The sequence below is a fragment of the Elaeis guineensis genome, chromosome 3 (genome assembly GCF_000442705.2).
Source record: "Elaeis guineensis isolate ETL-2024a chromosome 3, EG11, whole genome shotgun sequence".
Taxonomy (NCBI): Eukaryota; Viridiplantae; Streptophyta; class Magnoliopsida; order Arecales; family Arecaceae; genus Elaeis; species Elaeis guineensis.
In genome coordinates this window covers 119463319-119477252 of record NC_025995.2, presented here as the reverse complement: position 1 = coordinate 119477252, position 13934 = coordinate 119463319, and the positions used below count along the sequence as shown (strand labels likewise).

The 13934-nt window shown below is 41.4% G+C and overlaps 2 protein-coding genes and 1 non-coding gene across 4 annotated transcripts in view; 1 reads left to right on the top strand and 2 right to left on the bottom strand.

Annotated features, from left to right (window-relative positions):
• The first annotated feature begins 538 nt into the window (after positions 1-538).
• Positions 539-12107, top strand: LOC105040536 (ABC transporter G family member 42). The gene is given in 23 exon segments (XM_010917099.4): positions 539-1124; positions 2463-2672; positions 2759-2843; positions 2947-3106; positions 3268-3344; positions 3435-3488; positions 3939-4029; positions 5897-6112; positions 6115-6479; positions 6605-6921; positions 7004-7164; positions 7329-7438; positions 7612-7762; positions 7978-8133; positions 8246-8424; positions 8682-9014; positions 9247-9537; positions 9621-9704; positions 10011-10144; positions 10352-10579; positions 10699-10870; positions 11141-11395; positions 11510-12107. Coding segments are annotated over 23 exon segments (4515 nt in total). The 5' UTR covers positions 539-711; the 3' UTR covers positions 11783-12107.
• On the bottom strand, positions 5129-5231 carry LOC114914031 (U6 spliceosomal RNA). Its single transcript, XR_003800464.2, has one exon. It is a non-coding gene; the product is annotated as a U6 spliceosomal RNA (small nuclear RNA).
• A 677-nt stretch (positions 12108-12784) lies between the features above and the next one.
• The window catches only part of LOC140850986 (probable RNA-dependent RNA polymerase 5), a 39795-nt gene continuing 38645 nt past the window's right edge, over positions 12785-13934 (bottom strand). For both annotated transcript variants that reach the window (XM_073254643.1, XM_073254644.1), the window contains 2 exons: positions 13206-13375; positions 12785-13119 (listed from right to left, as the gene is read on the bottom strand). In XM_073254643.1, the coding sequence (XP_073110744.1) occupies positions 12880-13119; positions 13206-13375 (410 nt within the window). In that variant the 3' untranslated portion in view covers positions 12785-12879. The remainder of the gene's footprint in view (positions 13120-13205; positions 13376-13934) is intronic.

The following is a 13934-nucleotide window of genomic DNA, read 5'->3' as shown; positions in this document are numbered from 1 at the left end:
ACTTCCTTGCTTCATGGTTTGCTGATTAAATAAAGCCTGGGTCATCTCCCTCACCAACTTCCTCTTCTCCGATCGCCAGCCCCCTCTCCGAGGTCGTCGCCGGCGTGGGAGGCTTCGCACGGGACGAACGGGGGATAGGGCGCGAATGGATAGGGACGACCGGGTCTTCAGGTGCGAACTGGACTTCGGGGCTAAAGGGGTGCGGATGCCTAAGGGTGACGTGGCCAATTTTCATTGGCCCATTCTATGGGTGACGTGGTAGACTCAGTCCACCTAATAGTTTCTCGACAAACAGGTTCCCATCCGAAAATTTCCAAGCAAGCAGAATTCACCACTCCAGTCCAGCCCAAAAGGATCATCCCTTTGTCCTAATAACATCCGTTCGATCCTAAACCAAGGTCCCTGATGGCGGGCCTCACCAAACTCCAGGACCGAATTAAAAAAATGGCCATCACCAACCGCGCCAGTGGTTCGGTCAAGAAAGCCGGCCAGCATGTTGCTCCATATAAACAGCCTTAATAACACTCTCCCTTCCCAAATAATTATCCATCCTGTGTTCGTTCTCCTACCACTCCTCTTGCCTGTAAGCACATAAAGCTAGCCTCCCTCCTCCTAACTCTCCCTCCTCCAAGCCCTCAAACCCAGAGACAGAGAGTGAGTGTGTGTGAGAGAGAGAGATACAGAGAGGGAGGGAGAGGAAATTAATTAAAGATGGAGAGCATGGAGAGAGTATGGGATTCGGGGCGGCGGGCGAGCCGGAACCTGAGCAGGAGCATCGGCAGGAACATGAACATGGGAAACTGGGGGATGGAGGACGTGTTCGCGAGGTCGAGCACGAGCAGAAGATCGAGAGGGGGCAGCAGGAGGGGGATAGACGATGACGAGGAGGCTCTGCGGTGGGCCGCGCTCGAGAAGCTCCCCACCTACAACCGCTTGCGCACCGGGATCCTCAAGACGGTGGTCGAGGGTGGCGAGCATGGTGGTGGCCGGAGCTACGAGCACAAGGAGGTGGACGTCAGGAAGCTGGGGCTCAACGAGCGCCAGGAGTTCATCGAACGCATCTTCAAGGTAGCTGAGGAAGACAACGAGCGATTCCTCAAGAAGCTCCGCAACCGGATTGACAAGTATTATATATTTCTTCTTTCTTTCTCTATCTTATATTTCTTTCTATCTGCATGCATGATTCACGACATAATTGTGCATTTTGTGACAAGCGTTTTCTTTTATCCTCCCCGTTTTCAACTAAATAATATTACTTTCTTTCCTTTCTTTTTCTTTCCTAAGGATTAGATATTTTTCGTCCATATATGCTTCTTTTTTTATCATTAAAAATGATAAATAAGTCTCCTTGTTTTACCTTGAAAACATATTGCTCGTGGTGTCCTCTTAAATATATCCGTGATCCAATGATTTAGTATCTGCGGTCATATCACTATGGGACATTTCAACCACTCGTTTATAGGGTCTCCTTGCTTTTTCAAATTAAAAACGCAGCATATAGGAATATGCAACGCGATGCTTTTGTAAGTACCTAAACATAGGAGGACATCACATACACCACAATGAGGGTCCTTATTCCCGACACATACTTGGTAAACCGAAACCGATTAATTAGAGGCCAGTTATATGAAATTTTTTTTTTTTTTTTGGTAGATATATGAGCAGAAATTATATTCTGCACCAGATACATCACTTGATTTATTAAACTGATAGATTTTTTATTTTTATAAATTCCATTCATTATGCGGCTCATCTCAGATTGTTGCCTCTCCCATCTCACTTTGGATTGCTCTTATATTGCACCGTAGAATATAATTTTTTATATGTGAGAGCCTTTCGCTGTAGACTTGGTCTATGTATATGTGGCCTTTGCGTTTAACTTGCATTTTCCTATTTGATTAAGCCGTACTCCTTTGACTTAGGATAGTCTGCTGCCAATAATTCTTTAGAAAAACCTTGGCATCACCATGTGTTAGTTTTAGTAATATAAGTTACAGTAACTCATTCAAAAAGGCTAAGAAAACAGAGCGGCCTATTGTGCAAGGTCACTGACATAAAATTGTATATTCTAATGTAATCTAATTCCAAGTGCTGCATGCCAATTTGTCACCTTATACGTTGTGATAAATAATAAACCTCAAGCAAGCTTAAAGGTTGGTTTCGATACTGCAATCATTTGGAAGAAAGTGGCAGCTTCACCTAACCTTAGTAATCTAATTTAATTTATATGGGGCGCCATATTGCACGAAAGTGGGTTGTTGGCGTATTTGATTGTGACATATATTGAGTTCTAATTGGACCGGAAAAGGGTAGGTGTGTTGCAAGTTGACTCTTTCCTGCTTGATGTACTATCCCAATGCACACTATTCATCACCAAAAAAAAAAAAAAAAAGTCGTTCAATTAGATACTATATCTTTGACCAAGCAAGCTTGGAAACTAATCTTTGTGATTTCTAATGCAGGGTCGGCATACAATTGCCTACCGTTGAGGTCCGGTTCGAGAATTTGACGGTGGAGGCCAAATGCCACATTGGCAACAGAGCTCTGCCGACTCTATTAAACTCAGCGAGGAACATCGTCGAGTCGGCTGTGGGCCTTCTCGGCATACGGCTCGCCAAGAGGGCCACTCTCACCATTCTCAAAGATGCCTCTGGAATCATACAACCCTCCAGGTTTATCTCAATTATCATTATCTCATCCTTCATTAACTCATTCTTTTAACCATACTTTTAATGATTCAATATCTCAATTTTTTCAGGATGACACTTCTATTAGGCCCTCCATCATCTGGGAAGACCACACTATTATTAGCTCTAGCCGGGAAGCTAGACCCAACTCTTAAGGTTGGTGGTTTAAGCTCTCTTTTTATAAGTTTTAACAATAATCGTTACCACTTGGTTATTGACAGCTCTTATACCAAGTAAAACATGATCGATATACTTGCAGACGAGAGGAGAGGTGACGTACAATGGGTACAGGCTGGACGAATTTGTGGCCCAGAAAACGGCGGCTTATATCAGCCAAAACGACGTCCATGTGGGCGAGATGACCGTTAAGGAAACCCTCGATTTCTCTGCGAGGTGTCAGGGCGTAGGCGCCAGATACGGTAATTTTCTGTTCTAACACAAAAGAAACAAGTTCTAATGAACGACAGAACAGAAAAGAATTGGACCATAGAGAATCTAGCTACAAACCCTCTAGAATTGAACAACTTAATGCATAATTTCATTAAGATTTTTCTAAAATTTAATAGCAACCATTTTGCAGAGCTTCTAACGGAGTTGGCACAGAGGGAGAAGGTCGCAGGAATATTCCCAGAAGCCGAAGTCGATCTCTTCATGAAGGTAAAATAAATTTAAATAAAATTGTGATTTGCGTCCTTTTCCCCTCGTGACCACGTGTCCGTAGCCTCAATTGGTATACTAATTTTACAGGCTACTGCGATGGAAGGGGTCAAGAGCAGTCTCCAAACGGACTACACCCTCAGGGTATGTATATACAATTCCTCTTATTAATCTTGATCAAAGAGGTTGTGTCGAGGGGTTGGTATTTTGGGGTCCGGGTCGTTCTCCGCAGGAGTGGGCGGAGGGTGTCGGTATGTGACCAAGTCCTCCCTCTTGATACGGGGCCCACATTTGACAACAGCGAAAAGGCATGTGCTTTTCCTTCCTCTGACGAATAACTCACCTAATTCAATAGGTGGCGAATGGTGGTCCCCCGACCTCCATGAGATTCCCAGAAACTAGATAAGGGCACCTTTGGCACATGTGGCGTTCGTTGTTATGCCTAGACGGTAGGACCACCACAATAATTATCTCGGACAAAAGACTTCCCCGGGGAAAGCTAACCACATATATAAGCAATTTGTTAGTGAGGTCGCTTTGGGAATAGGGTTTGTTTAAGGTTCGGTAATAATGCCTCGTGATTCGTGGTTGCAGATACTTGGGCTGGACATTTGCGCGGACACCATTGTAGGGGACGAGATGCAGAGGGGGATATCAGGCGGGCAAAAGAAGCGTGTAACCACAGGTTCGTTCCCCATGCCAATTAGCCTTTGCTCGGTATAAATACGTTAAAGTAAAATGTTCATTGTTATCACTTAGAACTCTTTGGTGGATGACAGCAAGCCAAGAAGTAATATATGAGATTATTTAATGAATGTACATTGTAAGTGGAAGTTTGATTTCAGCATGGCATGCTATTTTTTTAAGAATTTTAGACTTGGCTTATGAAAGTTGAAAGGAGAGAGGTGCATAAAGAATGACATTAATATTTGTGGTCGGCTTTGAGTCCTCTGATTCTGTATAATTTCTTCATTTCTTGATGCTGAGAACTTTACAAGAGCCAAATATATTACAGATATTTTATGGTCAATTGGACCATCCAGCTACTGGAAAATCAAAAGTCTAATCTTGAAAACCTCATCCTACTGGCTCACCATGTGAATGGTTTCATTGTATGAACGATGATGCCACGACAGACTTGGATATGTGTTGTGACCAATGTTGCGACCCCTTGGATAGGTCACAAGAATTGAATACCAATATTTTATTACCAAAAAAAATAAAAAGAAGAAGAAAAAGACAACTTGTCGGACCGTCACAGTTGCCCGTTACACCCTTGATACAAGTTGAAAAAGGGCAAAACTGATACGCTAAACTTATGCATAACAAAAATAAAGCGCGCTTTATTTACCCAAAAAAAAGCTCTATTTTATTTTTGAATTTATTTAAAAAAGAAAGAGATGGTGGTCTAGGTCGTTCTTCACTGGTCATATTTTTCACCTCCGTAACAAACAAGGCTTCTAAATTTGAGTCTTGGATGGTATCCCATCTATTTATTATAACAATTCAAGATCTTATAAAAAAAAATTAATAAAAAAATATTATTTAAATTTTTTGATTCTAATAAAATATCTATGATCTATTCAGTGCATAGCTGATGTGGACTAAATATATGCTTGTGCATATCCTTATATGCTTCTTTTGATTATGCCTTGATATCTTCATTAAAATAAAAGTTCAAATCTATTCAAATCCAACCACAAAAATTATGATTAAGTTATAATCAATTTCAATGCTCATATTGTAGTGTCTCTCAGTTCATATAGATTTTGGTTAATTTTTTTATGATATTATTTCTCGATTTATGCGTGTTATCCTTACGCAAGAGCCATGCTAATCTTTTTTGTATCATTCTAATTTTATTGGATGCCTCTTTATTCCCAAATCGTAGAGTACCGTTCAAGTGAATTTTGATTTGAAGAAAGAAATCCTAGAGGAAGCTATCTTCTATTATAGGTGTCTGTGTTATTACGAGCAATACTTAATAGTAGCGCAGCCATGTCCTCCTGGGAAGCAACAAGCTAAGACTTGGAACCTAGATGAGTATGATCACGGGAGATCCCCGTTTACATTATTTTCTTTTCAGAAGGAGTCAAGCTCCCTAGTAGAAAAAGTGGAGGTATCCTCCAACGACACGAGTCCCCCCTAGGAAGTAACAAGATGCCTTATCATTAACACTATTCTAACCAATTGGGCTTCAGAGTTGCCAGCGCGGCAAGCTATTGCCTTGCCCTTTGGATCAGTGTAATTAACTACCAGTCTTTAGCCCAATCTATGGGCCTACATGAATAATAAGCCCAATAGTTTATGTGGCCTCCTCCCAGCAAACAGCTGCTTATACTCCTGAATCAAAGCACGATGAGTCCTACCCATTTATTTGTCAAAGATTGGATGGAATCTTTGTTTCCAGTCTGCTATTCACCCGGCAAACCTCTAGACTCCATTCAATCGAACAGACGCAGCTACAGAATCAGTATTCTTGCATGGTTACAAAATTAGTAATGTTGTTGTGGTGGGAAGTCTCTAACTGGCATGAACGTCCGACGTGGCAGGCGAGATGATCGTGGGTCCGACGAAGGTGCTGTTCATGGACGAGATATCGACGGGGCTGGACAGCTCGACGACGTTCCAGATCGTGAAGTGCCTGCAGCAGATCGTGCAGCTGGGAGAGGCCACCATCCTCATGTCTCTCCTCCAGCCCGCCCCCGAGACCTTCCAACTGTTCGACGACATCATCCTCCTGTCCGAGGGCCAGATCGTGTACCAGGGCCCCGCGAGTACGTCCTCGAGTTCTTCGAGACCTGCGGCTTCCGCTGCCCCGAGCGCAAGGGCACCGCCGACTTCCTCCAAGAGGTCACCTCCCGCAAGGACCAGGAGCAGTACTGGGCCGACAAGCAGCAGCCCTACCGCTACATCTCCGTCTCCGAGTTCGCCCACCGCTTCCGCCGTTTCCATGTGGGCCTCCGCCTCGAGAATGAGCTCTCCGTCCCCTTCGACAAGGCCCGCAGCCACAGGGCCGCCTTGGTCTTCGATAGGAATGCGGTCCCCGCCATGGAGCTCCTCAAGGCCTCCTTCGCCAAGGAGTGGCTCCTCATCAAGCGCAACTCCTTCGTCTACATCTTCAAAACCGTTCAGGTATCAAAAATCACCGCCATTTTATTTTATTATTATTATTATTATTTCTCCCTCTCCTTTTAAACAAAACCTCAAGACCTATTGGATTTTTTTCTTTTTTTTTTTTGTCGACATTATATATGAAGATTATCATCACTGCGGTTATTGCCTCGACGGTGTTCTTGAGGACTCGGATGCATACAAGTAGTGTGGACGACGGGTCGGTCTTCGTCGGAGCGCTCTTGTTCGGCATGATCGTGAACATGTTCAACGGCTTTGCGGAGCTGTCCATCGCCATTTCTAGACTTCCGGTGTTCTACAAGCATAGGGACCTCCTCTTCTATCCGGCTTGGGTCTTCACCCTCCCCAACTTTCTTCTTAGGATCCCCCTTTCCATCCTGGAGTCCATTGTGTGGGTCGTCATGACTTATTACACCATCGGGTTCGCCCCTGAGGCCAGCAGGTAAACCTTGTATCATTTTAATCGAATTATTAGTCCGCATCTCTACGTGGCGAGATGTTTCCTCATAATTCTGTCGCCGTAGGTTCTTCAAGCAGCTGCTGCTCGTGTTCTTGATCCAACAAATGGCAGCAGGGCTCTTCAGACTCAGTGCAGGGGTGTGCAGGTCCATGATCATCTCCAACACTGGGGGAGCTCTCGCCTTGCTCTTAATGTTTGTTCTCGGGGGTTTCATCCTACCAAGAGGTTATCATTCATTCAGTGCACAACATTGATTGCTCTAGCTAGCTACTTCTCGAATTGTGGCTTTATTTATTTGTTGCATGCCTCCGTGGAATGAATGCCTTCTTATATATATATATATGTTATCTCAGGAGTTCCTTTATACATTCTTCTTGTATTGCTAACAGATGTGATTCCAAAATGGTGGATCTGGGGCTATTGGGCTTCGCCGTTGACATATGGATTCAATGCTTTGGCAGTCAATGAATTGTTGGCTCCCAGGTGGATGAACCAGCTGGTAAGTGCTTCCTGCCCCTGTATCACATTTTCCGTCTTGCAAAGTCACTCAAACTAGTCCTTCATGATTTATATTCAATATGGCCAAAATTTAAAATACGATTTATATCAGCTTTTGTAGTTATTTTCCTGGTCATGCAATTGCTCAAAAGTTTCGTTCGTTCTTGTGCTCAGGCACCTAATGGTAAGCTTCTAGGTGTGGCAATCCTCGAGAATTCCAAAGTCTTCCCAGAAAAGAAGTGGTTCTGGATTGGAGCTGGCGCACTTTTTGGATTCACCATCCTCTTCAATGTGCTTTTCACCCTTTCACTTACGTATCTAAGTCGTAAGTAATCTACCAATGCCTGTAGAGTCCTTGGTTAGTTTCTTTAATTTCCCCATCTCTACGGTTGAAGAGCTAATATACCACACGGGAGGAATGAAAACTATTATGACCCGAATATCTTGTTGAGGGTGCAGATCTTATTCTCCTTTCCTCTTAGATTGTAGGAACCTGGATAATTATATTCTTTCTTGTTGCTTTCTCTTGTTCGATCACAGCACTTGGAAAACCACAAGCTATGGTATCTGAAGAAACGGCCATGGAAATGGAAACCAACCGAGATGAATCGAAGGAGTTGCCAAGGATTCAAAGGATGGAGTTGGGTAGTGATTCTTTACCTCGAGCATTATCAACAAAGGATGGAAACAACACCAGTAAGAGATGCTTAACAGAAACCATGCCATTATCATCAAACTCTACAAGCAACTGTGGAATGATATTGTGCTACTGCTTGGTTCTAAAGCCATAGTGTTGTACTTCTTCCAGGAGAGATGATGACTTTACGCATGAGGAGCCATGCTGCCAATGGTTCTACCAATGGGCTTACTCGGGATATGTCTATTGATACAACGAAGGGGGTTGCTCCCAAGAGAGGAATGGTTCTTCCATTCAAACCTCTGGCCATGTCTTTCGATGACGTCAATTACTATGTCGACATGCCTGCGGTGAGTTTCTGCTCTTTATTTTTGTTTCTTTCTTTGCTTTTACCTTGATCAAATTAAACTAGCTAATAGTACCGCAGGTTGAGCCGAGTTTGGCTCAGTAGCAGCACCTTGCATCCAACTTTTGTATCCTTATCATTGCTTATCAAGCAGGTGGCTTTGCCTCCCTTATGTCAGGGGAAAATAGAAAGAAAGAGAGAAAAAGGGACATTACAACACAATTGTAGCAACAAATGATGGAAAAGTTTTTGGTTTGGCAGGAAATGAAAGAACAAGGCGTGACCGAAGACAGGCTCCAATTGCTCAGAGGGGTGACAGGGGCTTTTCGTCCAGGTGTCTTAACAGCTCTAATGGGAGTTAGTGGGGCTGGAAAGACGACTCTCATGGATGTTCTGGCAGGCAGAAAGACTGGGGGTTACATAGAAGGAGATATTCGGATTTCTGGCTATCCTAAGAATCAGGCAACGTTTGCAAGGATTTCTGGCTATTGCGAGCAAAATGACATCCACTCTCCTCAGGTCACAGTAAGGGAGTCCTTGATATTCTCCGCTTTTCTCCGTCTTCCTAAAGAAGTCAGTGATGAGGAAAAGATGGTGAGTATTGGAGTTGCTGTTGTTCCTTGCTTTTTATTTTTCATTTTTGTAACTATCTGCATTTTTAGCTAATGAAATAGTTTAGTAGGTTTCGATCACACTGGATTGAGAAATGAATAATATAGCAAAGAAAGTAACTTGAGGAAACTAATGTAGCTAACAATATCTAGAGGAGATGACATATTATGACATTATGAACTGAGATTCTGTTTTCTCCTTTTGTTCCTCTTAGAAATTTGTGGATGAAGTAATGGAGCTGGTAGAGCTTGCTAATCTCAGAGATGCGATAGTGGGCCTTCCAGGAGTTACAGGGTTGTCAACAGAGCAGAGGAAGAGATTGACAATAGCTGTAGAGCTCGTTGCCAATCCTTCAATCATCTTTATGGATGAACCAACATCAGGTCTCGATGCAAGAGCAGCAGCCATTGTCATGAGAACTGTGAGGAACACAGTCGACACTGGAAGAACAGTTGTTTGTACAATCCATCAACCAAGTATTGATATATTTGAAGCCTTTGACGAGGTAACTCTATCTTGAAACTGCATGTTCCCCTCTGAATTCTTCTTTCAGATGCTCAGAGAGAATTTTCTTGTTTTTCCGAATAGCTACTACTGATGAAGAGAGGAGGCCAAGTGATTTACTTTGGGCCTTTGGGGCGGAACTCTTACAAGATAATTGAATATTTTGAGGTCTGTACTCTTGTAAATATTCTTATTTATCAATGTATTATATTGTGATTTTTCTGGTTTATTATTTGTTATTACGAGTAAAACTACTTCTTGTCTCACTTACCCGTTCTTAGTAGCAACAAATTGTTATGGCTACTAAAGTAACTTTCATGCCATTGTTAATATATTTTTATAGATTCAATGGATGGTGTAGAGTTGCATTAGTTTCAGTGTTTATTCCTTATGTCTCCAACTTCACATTTAATAAATAAAAGCAACGGCAAAGATCATTACATGACTATATCATTTTGTTTCTGACTTTGCCAGGCAATTCCTGGAGTCCCAAAAATCAAGGACAAATACAATCCTGCAACATGGATGCTGGAAGTGAGTTCAATTGCTGCTGAAGTACGGTTAGGAATTGATTTTGCCGAGTATTACAAATCATCAGATCTTTACCGGTAAGTGAAATGTGACATTCACTTGGAAAACCCTTAAATCAGCATTAATAGTTCACAAAAAATACTTCTGCTTCTGTTTATCATGCATGTTTTGTACCAGTAATTCTGCATCCAGTCTATCTCTTTATCCATTTTCAGCTTCATGATTTAGTAAGTCATATGGACATAAGATAAATTCACCATTTTGATGGCTAACTCTACTATTAGGCACAACAAGGCTTTGGTTAGTGAGCTGGGTAAACCGGCATCTGGTACAAGTGATCTGCACTTCACCACACAGTACTCCCAATCTACCATGGGACAGTTCAAAGCTTGCCTTTGGAAGCAATGGTGGACCTACTGGCGTAGCCCTGATTACAACCTTGTCAGATATTTCTTCACTTTGTTCACTGCTTTACTTCTAGGCAGCATCTTCTGGAGGATTGGGCATAAGAGGTATATTTATAAGGCTAACCAATGCAATGCAACTTTTTGGTGATGATTCTGAGGTCGTCACCTCTGAATAAATGCTGAGTTTACTCAAGGATGCCATAATTGTGTCTATGGTGGTGCAGGGATAGTGCAAATGATCTTAGGATCGTTATCGGATCCATGTATGCAGCAGTACTGTTTGTGGGAATCAATAACTGTTTAACAGTGCAACCAATTGTCTCAGTCGAAAGGACAGTATTCTATCGAGAGAGGGCAGCAGGGATGTACTCAGCTTTACCATATGCCATTGCTCAGGTAAGAAACTCCATCTGCTTGAACCATGGAGGACTGTTTTTATAGAATGAAGTCTTAAATCTTTGGCACTCCCGCAATTCTACTTAAGGTTTATGTAATCTGAGAAAATCATTTTGTTATTCATTTGTTTTTACCATATATAGGCTTATCTTGCTATGCAATTTATTATATCTATAAATTGTTTCAGCATATTTAGAAAAATTCGAGTTCAGATAGAGCTTTGAAGTTTGTACATTTAATTGATGTAGACATTGTCATGCTTTAATGTAGGTGGTTGTGGAAATACCATATGTGTTCCTCCAAGGCTTGTATTATACCCTTATAATATATTCCATGTTGAGCTTCCAATGGACTGCAGCAAAGTTCATGTGGTTCTTCTTCATCTCCTTCTTCTCCTTCCTATATTTCACTTACTATGGGATGATGACCGTCTCTATCTCGCCGAACCATCAAGTTGCTGCAATCTTTGCTGCAACATTTTTTTCAGTCTTCAACCTCTTCTCAGGCTTTTTCATCCCTAGACCTGTGAGTTGTTCCTCCTCATATGTGATTCTGGAAATAGAGTCATGGCAAGTTCATGATTTCTAATTATAAGATTCATTCAAAAACTCATATAATTTCTGATGGGTTGGATTGCAGAAAATTCCCAAGTGGTGGATCTGGTACTACTGGATGTGCCCACTAGCTTGGACTGTTTATGGGCTTATAGTAACACAGTATGGAGATCTAGATGATCCCATCTCAGTGAATGGTGGGGCCAACCAACAAAGCATCAAAGACTATGTCAAGGACTACTATGGATACCACTCTGACTTCATGGACGTCGTAGCCATAGTTCTAGTGGGTTTTTGTGTCCTCTTCGCCTTTTTGTTTGCTCACTGTATCAGGACATTGAATTTCCAGCAAAGGTAGGAGGTACAGAGATTAAGAAAGCTCAGCAGCAGTGGATCAACTTCACCATATTTAAGTGGTAAGGCGTTCATCATTTCCATCAGAGAGGCTCCGCAACTGCATGAGATTTTGTAGTAATTATTATTTTTCTTTTTCCATCTACTGTAAATATACGATGTATACTAAAAGCTTCCAAATATGATCAAATTGTATTAGCGGTGTTTATGAGATTGTCTCTGATTGACAAAATTACAAGGGGTAACTATAAGTGTGAATATTATTATAATGGTGTTGGCTACCATCCAAGGGTAGCTTTGTTCATGCTTTATGTGATTGAATTCTGACAGATTTGTCTTCAGTCTCTGATGTTCTTTGGAAGAGGAAAAAAGTAGGGGCTATGATTTTTAGATCAGATTACAGTTGTGCCGCAATTGAACATGGTGACAAGATACCCTTATGAAAATACTGATGGTAAATGGTGGAAACCGGTTTAGCCTCTCTGTGGCATTGTGTTAGCATTTGCCCTGATGCCTATACAAAATATTATTTAGATGGTTTACTGGGATGGGATATCCATTTAATCAGAACAGGACAAAGTGTGGACAATGCCTGTCTTTGGTCCTTCCACATGACTGCAGTCGATTCATGAATACCAAAACCAATCATCATCGTGATCATCATTCACATTGATAAGCGATAATTGGGTAGCTTATCTGGTCATACATCTTTCAGCTTGCCAAACATGAGAAATTTCACAAGACTTGCAATTCCTTGAATTATTAGGTAAGGAAATTTATCCAATGTTAATGATTTTTGCTGGCTACTTATGATTAAAAAAAAAAAAAAAGCCAGTCCCCACTTTACTGAATTTTCCTTGAATAATTAAGCAATGACCATCTCCCTAATGAACCATAAATTCTACAATTACTCACAATAAAGTTTATGAAATAATCATGAGTCTCTACTTGCTGAATGGCTAACGCTTTGAATATTGAAACTCTGGGACGGTTTTGCAAAAAAAAAAACTCAAAAAGCAGACTGTTATATAAATCCTTAATTATTAGCGAAAACCTCGCAGCATTACACTGGATTATAACATTATGATATACATTAAACTGTTATCCAATCACTTCCCGAAGTACAGAAGATAAGCATAAAATTGAAGAGAATTGACTTTGTTTCTTTGCATGGAGCATACACAGAGCACGCCCTGCAACATTCCATGCAAAGCAGCACCTGCCGGCAGTCCCGACACTCTTTGCATATTCATAAGTAACATGATAAATAGCAAGAGCCTCATTAAAAATATCATCAAGTTCCTTGTTGCTCTCTTCAAATTCTGAAGCTCCATATAGCATCTATAAATTTGTCCAACTAGTCAGAAACCTTTAGTATGATAACAGCTACGCCAATCATGTCCCTAACAAAATTCCAGTATGCTTACCTGCTTATATTTTTGGATAACTTTATTTGCCATCCAGTTTTTAGATTCTTTGGAATCATGTTCCATGGACATAACTTGGCGCATCTCTGCTAAGTACTCGTTATAGTGTTGCTTCCATGACTCCAAGCAAGAAGTCTTCTCCAAACTAAAGCAAGGAAGTTGCCATATTTCTGCACACAACCAAAATAAAACAAATACATAGGAGCAAGGGTAACATAAAAAGAGTGAAGGGATTTTTCCAGCTGTATGCTTCATAGCATCTTCTAAGCAAACAAATTTTCTACATTTACCTATTTCTGCCATTAATAAGCCAGAGAATATTTATTGAATGAAATGGAGCTTGCTCGCTTTGACATTTAAACAAGGCTAGTAACTGTGCTGCCCTATCTTTTATAAAAATGCCACCAATTCAGTTTAAATGTCACGAGGGCTAGTAACTGTGCTAGTCACTATCTTTTATAACTGTGCCAGCAGATCGCTTTGACATTTAAACAAGGGTTGTTAGTAGTTTCATTATATTAACAATAATATTGAGTCAGTTTTGAAGAATCCAAATTCACTTACGGGAGCAATTGACCAAAAATGATTAGAATTTAACCAACAGCAAGGATTGAGGAACCATTACAAACCACCTAATTCGGAGTGTACCAAGCCACACCGGCAGCAGACTAAGATGGTTCCAACATTCGAAATGAGAAACTAGCAAAGGGGAGAGGGAGAAGGGATAGC